The sequence below is a fragment of the Toxotes jaculatrix genome, chromosome 15 (assembly GCF_017976425.1).
Source record: "Toxotes jaculatrix isolate fToxJac2 chromosome 15, fToxJac2.pri, whole genome shotgun sequence".
In the NCBI taxonomy this organism is placed as follows: domain Eukaryota; kingdom Metazoa; phylum Chordata; class Actinopteri; family Toxotidae; genus Toxotes; species Toxotes jaculatrix.
In genome coordinates, this window is record NC_054408.1 from 18,911,630 (window position 1) to 18,935,216 (window position 23,587).

A 23,587-nucleotide genomic window follows, 5' to 3' on the forward strand; every position below is an offset into this window, starting at 1 on the left:
CCTTAACCATTTGACTCAAATGTTAAGTGCTACCGAGCAGCAATCCTGCTGACAATCAAGACCTTTTGTGCAGGAACCATTCTGCTCTTTCCTTCTTTAGCACATCAACACCCCTACTAGAACCACGAACTGTTCTCAAGTAGAGAGTTATGAGAGCTGAAAGAATACCTTTGTAAATTACACACAGCGATAAACCAGTATTTTTACACCTCAACAACCTTTTTTGGTGTCTGATGAAGTGTGTTTTTCGAGAGTAATCTTATGGCACTATGACACTGGCTAATGGGATGTGTGTTGGGAGGGAGCCGGGGAGGGGAGGGGAACCTCTAACATACTGAAGAATGATGTGTCCTGGGTTGGAACAGGGGAGAGGCTGGGCGAGGGGCAGGAACTGGTGGTGGTGGTGGTGTTGGGTAGGTGAAGAGGAAGACAGCAAGGAGGATTTAATACACACACAGTACTGCTATCTGTTCTGTGTGAGCTGAGGATTATTGTATACAGAAACACACAAGTACACTGAATCACACCACTGAAACACCATACATATGCATACATGTTAATGAAAACCAATAGTTTTCTACAGACACAGATAAATGCAAATTAAATTCCTAAAGAAATACACACAAAAAGAGACACATCAACACTGCAACTGATGCTTTGTTTGATCATTACAGGACCCTAAGAGAGCCATCCCTCTAGGGAATAAGTGTCAGTATGACTGTCATTGCCACACTCAGACTCACACACACACACATAATAGTGATCAGTGTTGAAGGTAGTTACAATACCTACGGGCCATGGGAAATGAGGTCCCCTTTTTCACCTTGATCCTCCACTGTCTTTTGAGAGTCTCTCCCTCATTCAGTCTCTTGACATCTATTTGTGTTTGAATAGTCTTCCACAAAGCCCTCACTTGGTGCACTGGTCATCTCTCAGTTTAAATGTAATCCGCATACCAAACTCTTACATACAAAACTTCAAAGTTACAACAAAGGTAAATAACTGAAACATGGGTGATACCAAACTTTGGCAAACATTTAATCAACATATTTTTATATATGTTTGTTTCAGACCTAATTTCAGATTATGAGTAGACATCAAGTAGTGTTGTCCTTTCATAATTGTTGGGAATTTAGGTAGTCAGACCTGTCTCTAATCTCTCTGTATGAAATGTGTTTTCAAAGTGTTGTACATTATTGTAGTTTTTGTTTCCTCTGTGTCTTAGGATCAACATGGTGCGTCACCCAATCGCTCATTTGACGGCTCCTCTGGCCTGTCGGTGCTGATGAGCCCAGTGAACGGTCAGACAGGATTGGTCAGTCAGGCCAATGGCCCCATTCACCCTTCACCCATGCTGACCAACACACTCTATGCATCTAATGGTGAGTGGAGTTTTTTCACAGACATGACATTTTCCATACAGCACAGCTTCAGTAGATAGTCATTATTCTTATTTAGTCATTTTGAGTCTCTGTTTCCAATGCACTGAGAATTACAGATATCCTACAATGCACTGAGTACCAGAAACTGTGAGTTATCAAAAGCTGGCACCAGGAGGCTTGGTCGTAGGCTTGTTTACTTACAGCATATTCCTGATCTAAAGCAGGGAATCATGAAGGTTTGCTGAAAAGTTCGGGCAAGGAAGCTAATAAAAACTTATGCTTTGTGAAGTTTGGCGTATTTTATGAAAATAGAAAAAAAAGGGGTCCTGTAAAAAACATGATTATATTGCTCAAACTAAGGTTTTAAAAAAAAAAATGGCATTGGTACCAAAACTGGTATTGCACTGTCAACAAAGATGCCATATTGTTGTAGTCTGTAATATTACTGATCTACACCGAGCATTATTTTCTTTATTGAGGAAAATGGTTCATTACCTGTATTATTTTCAAAAACTCATCCAACACATTGTTAATTCAAGTTAAATCTGACCTTATTCAGAATCAGAATCAGAATCAGAAAGATTTTATTGATCCCAGCAGGGAAATTGCTTCGTTTCAGTTGCACAACATACAGTTAACACAAATTACTATTAAATAATAATAAAGATACAATACATGAACAGAAAAAAATGTAGAAATGGAAATGTACAAAAACTAGTGTGTGGGGTAGAATTGTCAGGCCTCTTAGCATTTGCATACAGCAGGTCTGTGGACCTCTCCTTTGGTAGTGCAATTCGCAAACTGAGTGAAATTGGGGAGAGTCCAGTTGAAGTCCCTGGAGATCAGAGTCTGGAATCTTGTGGTAACAGAGTGGATGACGTGGTGGCTGGGTTAGTGGAGGGGATGTGTGTAAACAATAACCATGATGATGTGCGTGAACTCCCTGGGAATGTAGTATGGACGTAGCTCCTTGGCATTTCAGTTTCCATCCCTGATTTTAGCTGAATGTAATGCACATGCCTATTATTTAGTTTTTCTGTTTTATTTTTTGCCATTAAAGCGATAGCAAAGGTGGGCGTATCATTTGCGGTAATTTCAGTAAAGCTCTGCATAAGCTTAATCATCATGAGCGATGTCTCCAAGATAAAACAAACACAAACACAAACAAAACAGGTACTGCCGTCTGCACTCTAGCCTTAATTAGACACTATTCTGCTCCTGTTTTCTCTTTCATTTCTCTCCCTAGCTCCGTCTCCTGCTTTATTTTTCTCTTGTGTTCCTCAAGGTTGTTCTGTTTGTTATTGCTGGGTTCAGCCTGTTATAAAGAGTTATTTTAGGTCCGTGTGTTTCATATCGCTCTTTCTCAGTAACTCTATCCTCTCCCACCCCTATATTATCTGTATGTGCTTGTGTGTGTCTGATCTTTGTGTGTGTGTGTGTGTGTGTGTGTGTGTTGTTGGTTCAGGGATATTTGGCCAGGATCAAACAGTGTTGTTTTTTTTGGTGTGTGTTTACACTGAATCTGGTAAACAGCTTTGACCTTGAATACACTTTGCTGTTCAAATTCACCTCAGCTATAGTGTCATTTACATAAACACATTAATGTGTGTTAGCTTGTGTCAGTGTGCGTCTGTATACAGTAAGCACATTTTTCAGGCTGTGTGAGTTGTTGCCAGTATTTTAGTCTCCTAATGAACTATTTCACATGCTGAATCCATTTTATTTGGAATTGAAGTCCAAATTAAAATGAAGAAATCTTTTCCTTGCACCAGTGTGTGCTTCTGCAGAAGAATAAATTGACTTTAATTATTCCCTACATATGTATTTATGCAGATGTGTTATTTTTGCATTTATGGATCTTTCTCTTTATCTCTTATCCATCGCTGCATCTCATTAAGTTTGCTACCACGAGTTTTCCCCTTTCTCACTTTTCTCCTTTCTGTGCACTTTGTCGCTTTGTATTCTCTGTGAAGAGTTAATCTACTCGGAGGCATGGAATAAAATGATATAGAGTTTTAGTCTAGCTTCAGATATTATGCAATCTTGCCCGATTTTTTCATCAAAGCATGTTTTGATTGTTTTTGGGATGGAAAACCAAAATGTCCTAGTATAATAATGACCCAGAAGTTTATGTATTCTCACTAAAGGAGCACTGATTCTACACATCAGTTCAAACATCAGTTTACTCATCATGGTTATTGCAAATCACCATCTGAAAACAGTTGCTTAATGTCTTAAATGTGCTTCTGGAGACGCTTTATCCAATCAAGGGATGTCCGAGTTTTTTCAAATAATCTTGGTTCTGATCAGAAAATTGAAGGATCAATGAGTAAGAATTGGCCAGCTGTCGAATCACAGCCAGGTTTCAACCCTCACTCTCACACTGAGCCAACATTCGTTTGAATAAATCTGTCCTCAGCACGGAGAAGGGACGGCTGCAACACAGGTTTATAGCCTACTCACAGTTACTACTTCTTCATCCTCTCATGTTGGACCGAACTGAACGCTACACTGACTCACTAATTATGAGTTGGGACGGGCTGGGGCTAATGGGTCAGCACGCTAACTTCAGAACTGTTATTTATTCACATTCTGTTCAATCTTAATTTTTAAATGTTTTATTGTAAAATACTTACACATTGCCCCTTTATACATGATACAGGCCCTTGTTTTTAAGGTTTTGAAAAAAAAAGCTACAGTATTGTCACAGGCATGTGTTAAATTCTTGATCATTGGGTTCCTTTTAGAGAGGAAAAGGAAAGTGTGGCAGAGACGGGGAGTGAGTGAGAGAGACATGATTAGATAGACACATTTTAGACAAATACAGATGGCAGGAAGGAAAAGTTGAGTGCAAAAGCGGAGGATTCACATATCTGCTATTGGAGCAAACTACTATTGATCTATCATCCACGCAACAAATGCCTTTTTCACTTCAAATAGTGGGAGTCAGTGAGAACAGATTTGTGTGCGTGTGTGAGGTGAAAGAAGAATGTGTTTTTGACGGTTCAGCTGATTAAGGTGCTGGCAGTGAGGAGGAGGGAAGAAGTTTAGAAAAAAAAAAAGAAGGCTGGAAACTGAGTGGGAGATAAAATGATTTATGGGAGATCTGAAAGGAGAGATAAATGACAGCCAAAATATCAGAAGACTGCAAGAATGGGAGCAGAAGAAAAATAAAGCAGGTGATTAGTGTAGAGAAAGTGAGAGGGAGTTACAGAGATGAGAGGGTGTGATATCTTCAGATGCTGCCGGTCCATTTTCAGTCACACGTGTGCGGATGCAAGCACATAAAGGACACACAGTGAGGATTGTGCAATAATCTCAGTATGTGTTGTGTGGCTGCTGTGGCTGCTGTGTACTCTGAGAAGTGATGACTGTATGTAAATTGCGCTCGGGATCATTATGTGTCAGTGTACGAAGTTGTCATAAACTCGTTTATCAAGCAGACACAGTCGTATCACTGCTCTACATCTGCAGCGACTTGCAGATGTAGAGCAGCTGCGTTTGTGGTATGGTTTTCATCCTCTCTCTGTTTCCCTTAGGTTTTTCCTCATCCAACCGCTTATCTCTTTCTGTTCTACCCTTTCTCTCCTCTGTCACTCGCTCTAGTTTTTATTCCTAAAGACCTTTTGTCAGTGAAGCTGTCAAGTGAGTTTAGGTTTGTACTCTATTGTTTGTAGAAATGGCTGTTTTTCTTTACATTTATAGAGTACGTTTATGTTAACTGCAGAACACAGTAGATTGTGTTTGGTTAAAAATGTTCCTCCTGTTTTGTTTTTTTTTTTCTGAGTATGATATCACTTCTTGTGAGTTTCAGAAGTGGCTGAGGAACATGCTTACTTCTTCACGAACCATGGCACCTGTGGTCAGTTTGAATTGGAAGCAGTTCCACTGGATTCCAACAGTGGCTATTTTCTACCTGTTGGAGTAAAAATTAAAAAAAAAAAAGTATCACGATATCCTTAGAAACCTCTCAGCACAATCCTGCTCATAATCCACTGGTTCTTTCCTCTTCCATGTGCTTACTATGTTCGTCTCAGTGTTCACTCACGGCCTTGTAAAGCTCACGAGCAGATGATTGTGTCGGTTTGTGTGTGTAGCGCTTGTGAGTGCTGGCCTGGATCTGAATTATAGTGTACTGTCACCTGTTTCCACTCAGCTGCTTTCTCTGTAAACAAAACACCAGAAAGACATGTCTCTTTACCATGGCTAAATGTGATACAATAAACTCATATAAAACGTCTATTCTATGTCACACTAGATTTGGAAGGAAGTGTACTGTACAGCATGTACAGCATGGCTGTGCAAAACATGCTTAGCGTATTGATGGACAGCCATTAGTACACCAGAAATAGTGGATGTTTAAATGCTGTTTTCCATAGTGAAAACTTTTAAGTACTGGTATTTATTGTAACCAAAATGAATTTGCATGGTTATTAAAAATCTTTCTGACTTTCTGCATCATATGACCACTACTTTTCCCCCAGTGACCAATGGGAGTTATTCTCACATGGACGAGGAAGAGGAGGGGGAGCTGTATGGACATGAGGAGTTCAACAACTCTACCCAACACTCCTACCTACAGGAAAGGTTTGTGTTTGTGTATGTTGTGCTACAGAAATTAAGTAGATGCAAAGATATTTATGCCAGCCCCAGGGAAGCTTGGTGGTTAGTCTCCTTTTCTTTAGAAATATTATGTTCAAAGTTGCTTCAGCGAATGTGTTTTTACATGAAGTGTTTCAAAATTGTCATTCTAGCTTGTGCTGCCAAATGTTTTGTCAGTCACAGATATAAATACGTTATGGCACAGAAAGCCAGTCTTAGCAGTGTCAAGCATGGATGCTAGATCAGCCTTCGGTCTTAGACATGTTGTCCACATGAAGATCACACAAAATGAAGAGAATAGAAATAAAATCAACTACATTATAATTTAAAAAAGATAAAGTAACTAATAACAGATATGTTACAGATGATGACTGTACCATCAATTTGTTCCAGGGAAAACTCTCACATCTCGAGCCCGGCTCAGCCCCAGTCTCCCACCCAGAGCCAGAACCAGAGCCAGCGGCAGTTCCAGCATGTTAAAGCCTCCAAGAGCATGGACCTGGGTACGACTCAGAACCAGCAGCACCCTGGTGGGGCAATTTTTTTTCTGTTTACTTGCTCTGCATGGTGGCTGCATGTGTCTTATCCTCACATATAATTGAATATCCCCTCTGATGCACGCCTCCTGCACCAGTAACATGCTCCTCAAAGCCACATGCAGACTGACACCTCTGCAGACTTGTACTGTGCAACCATACACACAGACACATCTGTCATTTATGCATGTTGCATGAGTTTTGCAATTTGCAATCTGTCAAAAATGATATGTGTGTGTGTGTGTGTGTGTGTCTATTATCTTATTTATCTGGTGTGTTCATCACAGGAACGTTTTCCATGACTGTAATATGACCCATTTGTTCCATCAATATCAGGAGAGAGTTGTTACAGAAGAAGTGTTATGGAGTAAGAAGCAGAAAGAAGAGATGACAGACGACGCAAAGGAAGTTTAAGTTAACAGGGATTGTGTGGAGGAGAGACACGTGAATTTCATCCTGCCTTGCAGTGAATTTCTCTTTGACTACGAGATCTCCAGTGGCTCAGAAAAAAAACTGTCATGCTGTTGAAATGACAGGATGTGGCACTTTTAAATGTATGAACCTACAGTTACCTAACAAACTTCTCCCTCCCTCTGTTTCTCATTCATTTTTTGAGAAATGAGTCACAATTTGTGTCACAGGATTTTATGCAAATACAAGTCAGCAAGGCTAATTTTGGCGGCCACTGCTTTGCCCGCCATCTTTGTCACCTGTTGCTTTCTGATTACTGATATTCAGATGCAACGGTTCAGTGACATTTCAGTGATTGTTAAAAAGTCAGCTTTAGAAATATGTGTGTATGTGTGTATGTTGTCTGTGCTCATGCATACATCTGTGTAATATGACAGTGGATGCAGAGGCACAACAAAAGCTTATTGTTTCAAATGTCACTTCCCTCAGTCCTCCTCCTCAAGCTGGCTCCACTGCCAGCTGTGTGTGAGAGTGTGTGTGTGTGTGTGTGTGTGTGTGTGTGTCAGAGAAGATGAGACAAAAGAGCAGGAGACTATTTGAATAGCATATAGATCCATATTTCTACAAGAATAAGAAAGTGATGGTATGAACTGTACATCTGTATATCACCTCTTTTGTATTTTTACATACTTGATCTTCACTAAAATGTGCGACAGATAAATTAGAACTGAATTCCTCTTTGCTTGAAAGCCATGATCAGTTTTCATTGCCAGACCATCATGCAGCTTATTAACAAATGTCTGTCTTTTTTTTTTTATACTGTCAGTAGAGGAAGAAGATTTAACTAAGATTACAAAGCAGTTTTATATCCAGAAGTAGTTTAGAGAGGACAACCTTCCATCTTTGCGGATAAATATTATCCCTTAAGACTGGCCTGAAATCCTGATAGATCCCTCTCTGCTGTTTGGCTTATGGTTAGTAAGATGCTTTGTTAATTGTGACAAAGTGCTGTTTATAAAGATCCAGACACTCTGCCTGCTCTGTGGTGACTGTTAATATGTGTCTACTCAGAGGTTGTGGACATTGGTCTAAGTTGTGACAATACAAGAAGAATTTAGTTCACTGATAACAAGAGACACTTGAGCCTCCTATAATCACCACAAAACATGAACCATAACCAGGTTTACAAATGAGCTAATAAAGCAGCCTAACTTGTACATTAATTAGCAAGTATATGTCAGCGCTCTTGTCTTTGCATGACCATATGGAAGTCAGATTTGGCTCATTAGTACTGTATGTAGATGCTTGCAGTGAGTTTTTCAAAATGTAATCGGTTCTATAGAAGGACACGTGGTGAGTTCTGTCAGGTGTAGTCTTGAAAAACAGAATTCAAAAGAATGGAATATTTACAGACACACGTCAACACAGATGCCACCATAATAGTATAATATCTTGTGCTTCATGTGCGATCATGAAAATATAAATTTGGGGAGGCAGAAGTATTGTAAGGATACTTTGTTTTCCAGTCTGCCTGTTTAATGTGGCACAATTTAGTTAAAGTGTTACATGTAGTTCAAAATCAGGCAGTACTGCATCATTTATGGCTACTGCACCATCCAGGACAACAACACTAGCTGAGCTAGGTATAAGTATTAATTCACTTCCAGTAATTTGTGAAGGTGTCTACATGCTAGATTGAAATAGTCTAATAGGGCCACTTAGAAAATTAGAGCAGGATACAGCATTTATGCTGTAATCTTGATATTTTAGTTCATGCAAAAAATAGGCCAGCAAAGCCAACGTTAATGTAAACAGCTGTTTACTTATCACTCTAGAAGAAACGTTGCTAGTGCAGCAAAAAAAAACGTCATTCCTTTACTCGCCAAGAGCTGTCTCCTGTGGTGGAGAGCAATGCCAGTGTTAACTCTTGCTTTGTTTCTGTTTCTATAAAAAGTAGAAAGAGAGGCAGACACAGCGTTCTCAGCATTTCATTTGTGGGTCAGTTACATAATTTCATTTTTATTTAATTTGTCCTAATTTCATTTTCCACCCCAGCTCAATTAAACATTTAACAATAACTTAAGATTGGTTCCAAATTATGAACTCCCTGCTCTGGTTCTCACTGTCCCTCTGACTCTCTCCCTCTCTGTCTCTTTCTCTCTCTCGCTCTGCCTTTGCCTTTGACACAGTTCGTCCAGTTCTTCTTGTCTTAAGGGTTTTTTTTTCAGAGTTTTCACTCAGGCTTATTCAATGTGGACATCAGTTCTGTAACTCAGTTTAAGATTACACTTTGTAGGTTGTTTAAATCAAACAGAATGGAATAGATGTAAGTAATTGTTTTAGCTCAAACTTGATCTTTTTAAGAAACGACTGCCTCTGCCTGTCTCTGTTTGTACTTTTCTGAGACTCCCTCCCTAGTGATAAGCCTCTGTGTGCGTCACATGTGGCATCTACAGATCTGCTGAAGTAGGCACATACACTCGCACACTGATCCGCAAACGACCGGGCTGCTGAAGCAGTCATATTGATTCACCGCAGGCTGATGCCATCAGACATACACGCAGCTAGAATTACACTTTAGGCTTGGTTTTCATTAGAAAACTATTTGCTGGGAGAAGCCATGTTACTGCTTGGTTTTTGTGGTCTGAATGTGTGTGTGTGTGTATGTATTTGGCAGAGTGCTACCAGTCAATGTGTTCCTTGTTGGCACTGGGCTGTTCTGTGGCTTCACTGAGGAGAAGCAAAAGAAGGACTGGGGGAGAGGTAGAAAGTGAAAGGAGCAAAGGAGGGATAGAGGGAGAAGAACGCTGCTGGATGGAACGAGTGTAACTAAAATGAAAATGAAAACATGGAAGGACAGACGGGAGGGTTAAGGGCAGGAGGTGAAAGAGATAGATTGAGGGGAAAAAGGAGAGAAATGGGATGACTGAAGGAGAAGAGGGAGGGTGAATGACAAATGATGTGAGAGAGGAGGGAGGGAGGGAAATGACTTCTGTAGCAGTGACGCTGACTTCACATCACAGGGAAAAAGAGCAGCTACTGCACCATCTTGTAAAATGAGACAGAAAGAGTAATAGTGTGATAGAGAATGAGGGAGACAGAAGTGGAAGCTGAGAAGGAGGTAGGAAAGAGAAGTGCAATTAGATTGAAAAAAAAGTTCTTTATGGGATAAGAAAGACACTTTTGCACAGTTGGGAAGTCAGACACAGGAAATGGAAAACGCAGAAGCCAAGTCAAGGGAAGGGAGTAATTTATGCAGTAATGGACAGTGTATATGTATATTAACATGTTTGTTTTGTTGCAGTGGCAGATGAGAGCAACGTAGGATCCCTGGTTGGAAACACTGCAGGTGAGTCTAACCCCGACCCTAACCCCCTACACCCAAACACATTCCAATTCACAGATTGCTGCTTAATTTTCCAAAAAAATAAGGTGTTATCCAAAGGCAGCAAGAAACAGAGCAAAGGGGATGACAAAGACACAAAGTCACTTAAAGGAAAAGTAACCAGAGAAACTAAACCTGAAAGTAAGAGCCACAGCCACGGCTTTCCTCAAGAATATTGCTGTGGTGCCTTCAAACTGGAGCTCAATCATGGGAAACCTGAAGATGACAAGAGCTGATGTGTGTATGTGTTTGTGTCTGCATTGGCTGGAGCGCACACTTGGGCTCAGTTTCAAATCAGAATGAATTGCACCATGATGAGTGGCCCTACCGACTCATGTCTTGCCACTGCAATAAAACAAGAGAAATTGGTAAACAAAGAGTAGACACAGTATATATACACACACACGCATGTTGTGGTGTATTATAGATACAAAGAGTTCTCTCTCTCTCTTTGTCTTCTTTTCTATTTTTTGCTTCTTTTCTATAATGCAATCAAAACAGCCTCTGCTGTGTCTATCACTTTACTGAGTTCTTCACTGTGTGTTTGAAGTCACTGTGTTTGCCATATCCCCGTTTTTTTTCTCTTCCTCTCTCTCCAGTTGCATTTACATGCCACTTCACTTTCCCTCTTGCATCCTGCCTCTTCCGTCTCCCACATACACTTGGCTCCTCTCTGCCTCTGCAGAAATACCTCCTTAATTTGTCCAAAGTGCAGATGAAAGTGAGAACTGCAGAAGGACTGGAGCGAGGAGAGAAGGGCCAGACTATGGCCACTTCTTACAGATACGCATAGACAAGCTTGTTCTTGAGGGTGGGAGACAGAAAGAGACAGAATAAGAGAGGACACACCCGTCTAAAAGGAAAGCACAAGCACAGGGGAACAAAGATGACTGATGCTTCAAGACCTTTCAACTTAGAAGCCCGCACACACAAGTTTGATGTCGAACTTTTCTTCTTCACTTTGCCTTGAAGTCTCCCATGTTTCATTTGTACTTGCTTGAGTGTAAGAGCACTCTACTTCTTTCCACTCTGTGTGTGTCTATCTTGCTGTCTGCCACTTTATTCCTGTCAATCAGTTCAGCATGTTGTTTTTTTTTTTTTTTTCAGTATACCATGGTCATAACCATTCCAAAGGGAGCAGGCAAGCGAATACAAGGGGCATAAAAGATAAGATATAGAAAGAATGCAAGGCACTGTTGTAACAATTTTTTTCATTACAGTGAAACCCTAATATAACACAAATAACTTCTTCTCACTGCTGAAAATATGGAGAAAACATCTTTTATCCTTTTCAGTTTCTCATTTTGGGTTTGGAGCTAAAGTGTAACTGTAGTCCAGAAAACAGTGGGACAGTGGTTAAATGTGTTCTGGACAGGATACACTGGTGTAAAAAGGCAGGTGAGGGAACATCTTGTACAGGAAAAGAGGATTACTGCAGCAGGATCGATATGGTAAACACAGAGGGGTAAAACTTGGTGTGAAGAAAAAATAAAACAGGAATACTGTACAACTCTAGTGTCATAGACTCTGGTTTCTTATTCCTTTAGGTTTCCAAAACAAAGCTTTTGATTGTAAGTACACTAAATCTGAACATCTGTTTATGTGTTTGTCAGCTTTTACAAGCTGTGTCAAAGTGTCAATGACTTTCCTTTGTATTCCAGGACTTGCAGAGCACATTTTCTCTCACTGACAGAGCTTAGTGAATAACATCAAGCAAACCTGGGAAATAGGGCTCATAATTTGGGATGAACAGTGTAACAAAGTTCTGAAGCTCCGCTGGATTAATGTGTCAGGGAGACCTGGGGTTTTAAAGACTAAATTGTCTCTATGCAAGACAGGGCTGAAAGATTAAGCAGTGATGATAAACCCACCTGAGTTGGCTTTGTTCTTTAGTACTGGAAATTCCTCAACAAGTTTGCAATTAATCAGATTACCAAAAACCAAGTGATATACTGTGAACCTTGGATTTTTAGATTCTCTGAGGTCTTGAGCCCTGACTCAGTTTTCCATTTTCTTTAGTTGATAATCCAGGAATACGAGGTGGATTTAGTAAATGGCTGTATTGTCTTCATTTCACTTCATTTGCTCTCCTTTGTTGTGCTGCTCTGTAGAATACAGCTTGTTTTTGAGACGTCTATCTAGCACATATGCTGCAGTTTATAGGCTTTACCTTGTCCTGTAACTCTTTTTATTGACTCAAATCTTGGACAAGGACAGAATACAGCAATTTCAGCTAGTTATAGTGTGTGGCTTTATTTACTGTTGCATTTTCTCTTATCGGTGTATCTAAACTCGCCTGTAATTTGGGCTCAAGTGATACCTGAAAGTTTCAAAATGAAAATTTTTTTTTTTTTTTTTGTTCTGAAAATCTGACCAGTTTCCAGCCTTTCTAGTTTTAGCTGTGTTTCCCACAGTAATACGTCTGATGAATGTCCAGCAAAGCCTTTTCCTCTGGTTGCTTTTCAGACCTTTATTTTCTATTACTAAAACCTGTTTACACATTCCCTGTACCTGTTGCATGTCAGCGTGTCTCCTGTCTTATAATACTACACTGCCCAGAGAGTTGTTAAAAAGAGTGTGTGCCTGGCAAGCATGACCTTTTTTCTGCCAACGCACTTTCCTTTGCTCTAATGTATTTTTTATAACTGAAATGCTTCCAACAACTGTGCACTGGGGCGTCAGGCAGCTGCCATGGACTTTGGTGAGAAGAGAGGGGAGTGTGGGGTGGGGTCCTGGGAAGTGAGTAGTTTTAAAGACAATGACTTCTGGGAATGCTGTTTTCACTTCCAGCAGTGGTCTTTCCCTCCACACCCCAAGAAACCACTGGGCAACATCGCCACAACTACACACACACACACACAAAAACTATGACCGTTATGGTAATGGAAAGTCTCCATCGTCTTGTGGAAAATGTGAACCTTGGAAGATGTCATATTATATTATAATTTTGCTGATTCTGAGAGGCACAGTGATGGAAATGGGAGGCCTTATTACAAAGTGTGTGTGTGTGTGTGTGTGTGTGTGTTTGTGACTAAATACATTCCCTGTGTGTAGAGTCTGCAGTTGCGTAAATTGTGGAACTCTCTTCAGTAAATTTTAAAAAATCCTTCTTTCTAATATGCATAAAAAAACCCAATTCAGCATTCTGATATTATAAATACTGATGGAGAACATGAAACTGTAAGCACTGCTTGATTGTGTGTGTTTTTGTTTATTTTTGTGGTCAGACGTTCCTCATGTTTCTGTGGTGACACACACAAATATCGTTCCAATAATAAGGAAGAGGAAACAGTGAAATGCGGTGACAGAAACGATGCTTCAAATTAAAATCCAGCCGAATTCAAGTCACTGTCAAAATAACGTTTGCTGCGCAACATGAACCGAGTCATGGCGAAAGACAGTAAAAAAACTGAATGTATCGGTCTGCGTCTTTCTCAAGTGTAGACGAATTCTCTCTTCAAACTGCTTTAAATAGGACAGTACAGTCAAACACACACTCACACACATACTAAAACTGCTGACAGGACATAAAATGAGCAGTTGCAGCTGTGTTTCTTTCACCTTGTTTTCCTTTGGTGATGGGGACAGCCTGGAGCTCTGTGTGTGTGTGTGTGTGTGTCGCAGTGTAGGAGAGATGTTTCCTCGTGAAAATAAATGGTGAGCAATGAATATCCACAGGGATGATGAAAGGCTTGTCAGAGAAAAGCAGGTGATCTGTGTGTGTGTATATGTGTGTGTCTCTGTCTCTCTAGGGGGTATGTGCGCATGCTTATCAGTGTTCTCAGTTACGCTCTTTTTTAAAAGTGATCTTAAATGTGGGTGAGAGTGTTTAATAGTCACACAAGTCCCAATACAGATGCTTCCTAAAGAAGTGATGGCAAAGCGGGCATGTTGTGTGGAATTATTCTCATCTGTCTATACTTGTGAGGACACACTCTTATATACAGACACATTCAAGTAAAAAGACTCAGTCGCCAAAGTGCTTGTCTGCTTTTGTTGTAGTTTTATGTCTTTGTATTGCCTAATGTTTGTTCCTCCACCCACCACCAGCTCCCTCTCTGTGTCTCTCTTTCACTCTCACTCGCTTTCCTTCTTGCCAACGCCATTCAGGCTTAGAGACTGACAAACAGGCAGAGGAGCTTAGAACGAACGGCATCTCTCTGAAAATGTCTGCGTATGTGTGTCAGGGGGCCAGTGTGATGCTGAGGGAGACTGGTGCAGTCCATTGTCTGAATCTCTCCCCAGTGGAACTTTGACTTTGACAACAGTCACACACTGACAAGCTCTGCCAAAACTGCGTCTTTAGAGAGCCACATCTCTCTATATCCCCTTCTGTCTCCTTCTCTCTCTGATTGTCTCTTCATTTCTCTTTTCATCTCTCTCTTTTTTTTTTCCTTTTCCTGGGATTTTTTTTTCATTGTTTCCCCGGTCTCTCTGGCTCTTGCAGACTTTGCTGTGGAATTAACCTGAAAGCCACCTTGTTAGGCTGATGTGGATTGATGGATTAATTTGTCACAAGCGGAGCAACATGTCTTTGTGTGTGTGTGTGTGTGTGTGTGTGGGTACTTGCTTGTGTGCGAACTCTGCGTTAGCTCTTTACAGCCATTCTTAGAGAATTCAAACAGCTGATGTAGCATGCCCTGCTTCTCCATCATTATTACCATTTTACCTCACTTGGTGTATGAATGTGCGCAGGTGGGAATGCTTGATCTTGAAAACCTTTTTTCCTGTGCACGTGTTTGTATCTGCCTCTGCCTTCTGTGGTTAGCACACATTGATATTTTATTGTCTTAGTGTGTACTCTTGGCTGCCTCTCTGTATATTGAATGGCCTTTGACCCCTCTCCATCTCCTCCAGTAAGCCAGTAAAGGTGAGCAGTAATCAGGAGATGGTCAGCGCTGTCGTTTCTTGCTGGTACAGCCATTCATCTCTATCAGGCTCTACACACTGATCACTGACATTTGTTATACTGTACATTATATGATTCTTGAGCGAGAGAAGCACAAAGAGTGGGAAGCCATTTGTTTCTGTCTTGAACCAATCAGTCACAGTCCCTGTGATGGATTTATTTTGGAAGAGTTTGTGTGACTTTTGAAGAGCGTGCGTTCTTGCTTGTATACATAAGAGATAATGCAACTGTCTCAAGAGGCAGTTGCAGTATGTGCAGTATGCACTTCAGTATATATAATAAGATCTAATAAGTCAACTTATTAGAAATACAGTCTAATAAGATTATTAGTCTCCATCTTGAACCACAGGGGAGGACATGTATCTCTTCTCTGTTATAAAACTCATCAGTAGCTAAGGCTAAATTTCAGCAACTGCCCACAAAATAATGCTAGTGACCTGACAGATATTTGATTGTGCATCTTTTTGTGAACTGAGGTAATCACTGTTAACAAGTGAATCTGAAAAGCAAATTGTTGTGGCAATATTAGGGATCCTCAGCCTGCAGATCAAACAGAAAGACTCTCCTGTGTGTTTACGGTAAGGAAACAGTATTGATTGTCAGGTAATTGAGTCTGATTTTATTTTTCACAGACACTTCTGAATCTGTGTTCACTGGCCAAATAACCCAGGGCAAATGCAACAGGGATTGACAAAATGATTAATTGTAGTTAGTGTGATTGTTATGGCTGTTTTCTCAGTTTTGGTGTGTCAGTTCAGGTGTGAAAATGGGAAAACGTAATAATTACTAGACAAAGTTTTGTGTCCTGTCAAGTTTAACCTGTGTTTGTTAAAGAGATCTTTGCATCTGTTCAGTTTTCTTTTTGTTAAAACGTTGACAATTCACAAATTCACACGGCTCATATAAAGGGATGGCAGGTTAATAGTTAAAACTCACAATCTCGCTCAAAGACATTGAAATGACATAGGCCTGGTACCTTCTGGTTATGGGATGGTTTCTGTGGAAACCAGTCCATCATACTACATTTGCATTATTATTTCTTTGTATTTCTTTTTTAAATTGTCGCTCTTCAATGCTGCAGCATCTGCACCAGGTCTGAAGGGAACCAATAAATACTGACCTGAGACATGAGATTGAGGCTGATGTCATATGTTTTTTATTGTTTATGATGCCCATTCAATTATAATGAAGCCCTGTGGGATAGCAAAACCTCATTTCATCTTCTGGGAGATTGACCCTCATAACACATATATAATATACAAGAAACTGTTGCTTACAGGAATGATCTTCCTTCCAACCTGATGGTGTGACAGTGCTTTATAGTATATAGTATATCCTGCTATAGCAGCTGGGCTGGGTAGTGAAATATCTGGGCTGTGATATACCGTTTTTCTTCAACTCTGGGTTGAAACATAGGGGAACTTCCATTAACATACACCCTGTTCTCTGGGTATACGTTAATGCAAAAAAAGAAAAAAGAAAAATAAAATAAAATGCAGAAATAGAGTTACATCTCCTTATTGCTGCTGTTGTTGAGTCTGCTGGCTTTGTTACTGCAGCCTGCTGCTAAGCCACTGCTTGGTGTAATTTTGACTTTGAAAGTAGCCCATTGCCTTCCTGCCAATAAAATAGCCTTGGGATAGCTGGGCATTCTCTCTCTTTGTGCTTTGTTTTTCATTTTTAATTTCTTTCCTCTCTCCTTCTCTGTCTCACTCTCTCGCCGTCGTTGTCACTATATTCCATCATTCGTTCCCAGAGTTGCTCTTTGTTTCTCTTTCTGTAGCATCCTTTAACTGTGTGTATTTTCTCTGCCAACCCCCCACTTTCATATCCTTTCCCTCAGACCACTTTGTTACTCTTGTCTTGCTTGTCATCCCTTCTCTCTCTCTCTCTCTCTCTCTCTCGCTCTCTCGCTCTCTCTCCCTCTCACTCTCTCTCTCTTTAAAAGCAGCTTAATTCTATCATCTTACAGTTGGACAGCAGTAATTACATTTATGACACAAATCCTGCTACTCACAGCAAAATACTTTGTGTGTGAGAGACCAAGGATGTATTTGTGTGTATTTTTGACTACGTGGATGCATGTGTGTGTGAGTCTGCTTGTGTGGACTGTTCATTCCCTGATAACCCAGCCCAACAGCACTAAGCTATTTTAACGCTCTCTATATCATTCTGCTATCCAGCCCTCTGCAATCAGACAAGTTTGGACTCAGAGGTCACTGCTCGTGAAAATAGCGCGTTCTCTTCTGTATTACACTTCTTAGACTGACTGCAGTTGCCCTCAGACTCTGTAGATCCCAGAGTGGAGAATGAACCTCGACCCTGGCGTCTTGCTTTGAGTTTAAATGAAAAACATCTCAGTTGTGTTTCATATGTAATGCATTAATCTACACAAATCAGCGTGTGACTAAACACTGATGCGCACAAATTCAGCTGTGTGTTTTGAGCCTAAGTACGCTGGATTATGAATTTAATGTCACTGAAATGAAAATGTCAGATGCTGTGCTTGTGTTTTGATAATGTTGTTGGCAACTGCAAACTTGTTGGCTCGAAGAGTTTCAGGACTCTGACTGGAGTGTGAATAAAAGGAATAATACATCAAAAATCCTGGACGAATCATGTTGAGTTTATTCGTGCCTTTGGTGGCCATGGTTCAAATGTTACTGGCATCTCTAATCCACAGTCCACAGAGTTTTCAAACAGTGGATTAGCTATTGAAATGGGCATATGTAACTTTTTTTTTAAACATTACACACCACTCTCAGCCCTAGAAGTGAAAATTTGTTCTTGTATATATTTCTGTTTAAAAACTGTTTTTATATTTTTTTTCTAAGATTGAAAACTGTGGTTTGCTTTTCAGACAAGTTTACTTCAGAATGGTGGGAAAGTGTACACACTACTATGAAGCTTCTGGAAGTTATAAATATGGTTATCAATGGTGTTAACACATGCAGATGTTTCTGTGCATGGTAACAGTTAAATAATTAACATCCTATTATACCCTGTGACATATATAGGGATGCTGAGGAGACCCTGTTGACCCCTGTTGACTGCCAGAGTTAAAGAGCTGAGTGATTCTTTACAAAGACAAATACACATTTGAAAGAGCAGTGGTCTTTCCGTGTATTTTGAAAGAAGTGAAATGGTCCGTCATGTACTGACATGTATTACACACTGAGTTATATGAGGGGCATAGCTCTAACACCACCTATCTTTTGGGTCTATATTACTATTAGTCTAAAACATTTGTAACAGTGTAACTTCTGTCATTTAATCTGAAACTGTTGCTGTATCATGTAGAATTAAAAGGAAGTTTATAAAACACATATAAACATAGAAGCAAACTTTGTTGTCTTCTGTCGATGCGTGTTTATTCAGCTGTGTCAAAAAACCTGCAGTATCAGTCCAGGGTTGATTCAGTATAGATTAATCACATAGCACTTGTGTGATGTTTACTTCTTCAGTTTGCATCTGAATGTCATGTGGACTGTGTTTATGGATGGGAGTTATGGCCGTTCTCTCCTGGCAGCTGACTTAAATTATGTATGTGCATACATTCTGTGTGTGTTATTACTAAATGCGTTTGTGTGTGTTTGGTTAATGGTTGTTTAAATAGATGTGGAAGTCACATCAGCCCTCTCATCTCCTTTGCTCTGAGAAAACACACACACACACACGCATCCACGCACGCAAAGAGCAGTCATGTGTGTATAGGGAATCATTAGCTAAAGTGATGCAGGTTTAGCTATCATGAATCATAGTGGCATCATATCGACAAGCCAGAGCCAGCAAGGAATCCAAAATGTGTGTGTGTGTGTGTGTGTGTGTGTGTGTGTGTGTGTGTGTGTGTGTGTGTGTGTGTGTGTGTGTGTGTGTGTGTGTGTGTGTGTGTGTGTGTGTAAGGATTACCAGTATTTTGAGCTGGCAGCGAGCCCACCCTTCCTCCCTCCTTCCCATTTTTCTCTGTCTTCCTCTCGGCCACCGTGGCATTCCCTGGAGGAAACTTAATTTGCTTTCCCCGTGTTGTCATTCCTCCTGTCCGTTTTCACCCCATCTTGCCCGCCATCAGTGTCCTCCCTGTTTTAGGTGGCACACAGTGACAAACCAACTTGGAAGCACACATTACCTTCTTTCTCTCTTTTGCTTTACAATCAGCAGCCCTCAGCACAATGGAGCTCAACGCTGACCTCAGTCCAAATTAAGCAGTCAGAGTTGGAGCAGCAGTATAGCAACAGTTGTTAGGTAGTCTGCTTAAATGCAGAACATACAGGGATGTCTTGCTTGTTTTTATTTATTGCAAATTATATACACTGGAAATTTTGAAGCTTCACAGCATCTCTGATCCCTACCTCACTCTCCCGTGGATACTTCCACCATTGGTCTGTCCTCTCATACATCGCTCTCCTCTTCATCATCCTTTCTGCTGCATCCCTCCCTCCCTCAGTAATATCTCTCACAGTATACTTGTGATGATGGATGGAGGACCAGCAACTGAGAAGCAGACTTCACATCCATCACAAACTCAACAACAGCATAGTTAACTGCATCACTGTCTTTTTTTTTTTTGTCCCTTGGCTCTGCTCTCTAGAGTTCAGCCATGTCGTGGTCTTTCTGGCTCCCAGACTGTGTCTCCACAGGCTTTTTAACCCAATCACAGCAAAGCACAGGAGGGATAAACCAATTTAATAGCCTGATCATACTTGAAAAAAATGGCCATCTTCTACCATATACATCCTTTTCAGGTTCTTCGTCTGTTCTTATTGTACCAGTATTTCTGATGCAACACATCCGTACCCATTTACGAAGAGTTATAATTAAACTATTGTGTATATGTCTCCACCTCAGCTCCATCAAGTCCTGTAGAACTTGGTCCTACCCTTGGCTTGAAGAAGTCCAGTTCGTTGGAGAGTCTCCAGACGGCCATGTCGGAGGTCAGCAGAAAAAATGAACTCCTCCCATTCCACCGTCCTCGCCCAAATATGGTCAGGGGAAGAGGCTGCAACGAGAGCTTCAGAGCAGCTATTGATAAATCCTATGATGGACCACCTGAAGATGATGATGGTAAGAGAGATGAAAGGGATCGCACGTGTTGTACGACTGTGTGCTGTTCTGGCGCTTTCATGAACAGAAATTGCTACACAAACCAAATAGTATAGTAAAGACTAAAGTTCAAAACTGAATCACCCTGAATCTTATAAGTATGTTGTGCATTTTCAGAGAAATGTCCATAAAAGCTTTGACTTTGCTGCTTAAGGAGTGCTTAGTGTGACAGCACAATCCTAACAGCATGTTCATGCATTTCACATGCTGTTTTCCTTCCCTCTAAGCTCCACATGCTACCATTTTCAAAATGTCATGGCTTACGTCCATATGCAACGTGTTCCCCTATTACACTTTCTCCGGCAAAGTTAGACAAGGCCTTGCCGATAAGTACATCATGCCTCCGATCATCGACACATATAACACAATTCAAAAGCCCAACTCAACACAGAATGTTCCGCTTTAAATATTTATTCAGGAGCTAAATGGTGGCTGCTTGGTTTGTTTCACTGGGGAGGGGGGGGGGTTCAATTCCCAGCTGTATTATTAGCAGCAAACTCTTATCAGTCACCACCAGAGTAATGAGTTGGGCTGTTTCAGATCACTACTCTCACACAGGATAGGACTAATAGGGCATGTCAACACCACACACACGCAGCGGCCACATCTGTCACCATCTTTCTAAATGTTCAACACTTTGAGAGCTGCCGTTAACTGACAGATAACAGTTCTCTGAAGTGCACACTGAAGATCTCTCTCTCTCTTTCTTTCACTCTTTCACTTTTTTCATCTTAATTCGTATATCTTCACTTCTGTGTCAAATGTAAATGCTCATCAATTATCGTCTGTCGGTTTTTGAGAGGTGGATTACCTGTTTTACCTACAGACCACTGGTGATTAGGAGGGCAAACACTGTGAAGATTTTGACAGTATAAGTGCACGAGTGATATTTAATCAGGGTTTATATGTAGCTGATGTGTTGTGTGGGATCCTGCTAATATCACAGTGCCTCACAGTTTCCAGTGAATTCAGTTGTCAAGAGGAACATTCAACACAGGCTCTGAGTCACTGGCTTTGATGTCTAATGTCAGCTGGAATGGATTATAGTAGTGATTAGTTGTTTCTGTCATTCGCTTTCTGTCTTTCCTCGCATGCTTTGTTACCTTACCTCTGTTTCATTTGTGTCTCTTTCTTTTTTGTTGTTCTATCTCATGAAATAGCTACTAAGCTAAACACAGCTGACTTTAGTAAGTACAAGGTACCGTATTTAATATATTAAATACTTTTCATTGTGTTTTTAAAATGTTGAAGTTTGGTATAGTAAAGGAATTAATGATAATTAATTTATTAATGATTGGTTTTATGTAACGTGACATGGCAGTGATAAGTTTCTAACGTTCTTTCAGTCCCGATTATCCAAATGTTTATGTTGGTCAGAACAAACTGTGGCAAATCAGACACAGAGTTTTCCTGACTTTGCTGTTCAGATTTTATGAACAAACCTATCGGTAAGAGGAAGAAAATAAAACAATAAAATATTTGTAGATAGATATTTCACAGATAATCCACTGAATAATTCACAGAATCCAGCAGTATCCACTGCTGAAGAGTTTAAAACCCTCTCATAGGATGTATATACACAGCTCAAACAAAAGTCTAATAGAGATCACAGCTGTGGCCACTGTGGTCATGTTCAGTTTTTACAACACACACACACACACACACACATACAAACACAATTAAATTTCTATCCTGTCAGGAGACAGTCTTTGTAATTAAGGGTGAAGTGAATACCCACACAAAGTAAAATCTCAATTGAAGTAACCAATTAGGTTTGGTTATCTTATAAAATCTGACAGGTGGTGTGTGTGTGTGTTTGTGTGTGTTTGTGTGTGTGTGTGTGTGTGTGTGTGTGTGTGTGTGTGTGTGTGTGTGTGTGTGTGTGTATGCGTGGGTGTGTGTGTACGTCTGTGTACAGATTTTCGTTACCTCTTTGGGACCTATTCCGCTATAAACACCGACCTTGTTGGGATTAGTAGTCCTCATGGGGGACCAAAGCTTGTCTTAATGAGGCGTAATGTCATTTCTGATTTCCTGGTTAAGGTTAGGGGTAAGGTGTGAATTTTGGTCAGGTTAATTTTAGGGTTAGGCATGAATTAGTAATAGCTATGGTTAGGTTAGACTATACACAGTGAATGGAAGTTGGTGTAATGTACTAACAAGGATAGCTATGCAAACGTGTGTGTGTGATCATTGTTATTCAAGACCAGAGCTCCAGTCTGTCGAGGAAATAATGAGGCATCACAGTTTACGCTTTGAACACTTTTTGCTTTCTTATTTCTAAGACTTAATTAATTCACTGTAAAATTAATAAATCTGCTGTGGAGATGGGGAGTAGAGAAAGTGAAGCATCATGAGCCTGTGTGTATGTAGACTGTTCATTTCTGGATAGGTACATGATCATTATGAGACTCTGGATTTATTGGTTTAGATCTAACAAAATGATGGAAGTGGACATAACCCACTGACGTTCTTTTCTTTCACTACTACTTTTATTTCTCTTTGAAACATTGCTCTGCCCCCACTTATTCAAACCCTCATCTCTCTCCTCTTCTTTTCATTCCATCTAGATGATGGCTCTGAGCTGAGTTCAGGCCGCGACACCCCTGCAAGTAGTTCATCCCGCCAGGGAGCGGGGGATCAGATAGAGGAGAAAGGCAAAAAAGACAAGAAAAAGAAAGCAAAAACGAAGAAAGAAAAGAACAAGGGGAAGGGAAAAGAGAAAGAGAAAAAGAAAGCAGAGGAGCCTGAAGAGACAGAGAAGAAGAGCAAAAAACTAGGATTTGGCCTTCTGAGGTGAGTAACTGTGTGTGTGTGAGAAAGAGAAGGAGGCGAAGGTGATTATTTAAATAACTTGTATTTGAAGTCATATGCCTTTGTGTGTGTGTATTTGTATGTAAACTGTGTGTGTGTGCATGTATTTGTAGAATGATCAATACAGCACCTGTGCTGCCTGATAAAGTCACTTCTGTCAGACATGTGATGTCTTACAAAGTTAGTGTGTGTTTCAGACATTTGTAAGAAATGACTCCAGTTCCTGTGATAAACAGAAATGTGTGTTTGGTATCATATGCATTCAGAGTCATCTGCTTCCTTTATGTTTTCACATTTAGAGTCTCACAAATAGTATTTTCTCTATAAACTTACCATCTTCCTACAGCAATACATTTTGAGACTGATCATTAACAGGTTAACCCACTGGTTAGATGACCCCTCCTTAACATGAGGTGTAACAACTGTGTATGTACAACATAAATCCCGT

At 40.4% G+C, this 23,587-nt stretch overlaps 1 protein-coding gene across 7 annotated transcripts in view; it reads left to right on the forward strand.

The window, feature by feature from the left end:
• The window catches only part of pard3bb (par-3 family cell polarity regulator beta b), a 185,001-nt gene that overhangs the window by 86,084 nt on the left and 75,330 nt on the right, over positions 1 to 23,587 (forward strand). For 6 of the 7 annotated variants that reach the window (XM_041057217.1, XM_041057218.1, XM_041057220.1 and 3 more), the window contains exons 15-20: positions 1,226 to 1,382; positions 5,867 to 5,969; positions 6,378 to 6,514; positions 10,236 to 10,280; positions 20,071 to 20,286; positions 22,896 to 23,121. In XM_041057217.1, the coding sequence (XP_040913151.1) occupies positions 1,226 to 1,382; positions 5,867 to 5,969; positions 6,378 to 6,514; positions 10,236 to 10,280; positions 20,071 to 20,286; positions 22,896 to 23,121 (884 nt within the window). The remainder of the gene's footprint in view (positions 1 to 1,225; positions 1,383 to 5,866; positions 5,970 to 6,377; positions 6,515 to 10,235; positions 10,281 to 20,070; positions 20,287 to 22,895; positions 23,122 to 23,587) is intronic. The other variant, XM_041057219.1, reaches the window with a different exon arrangement.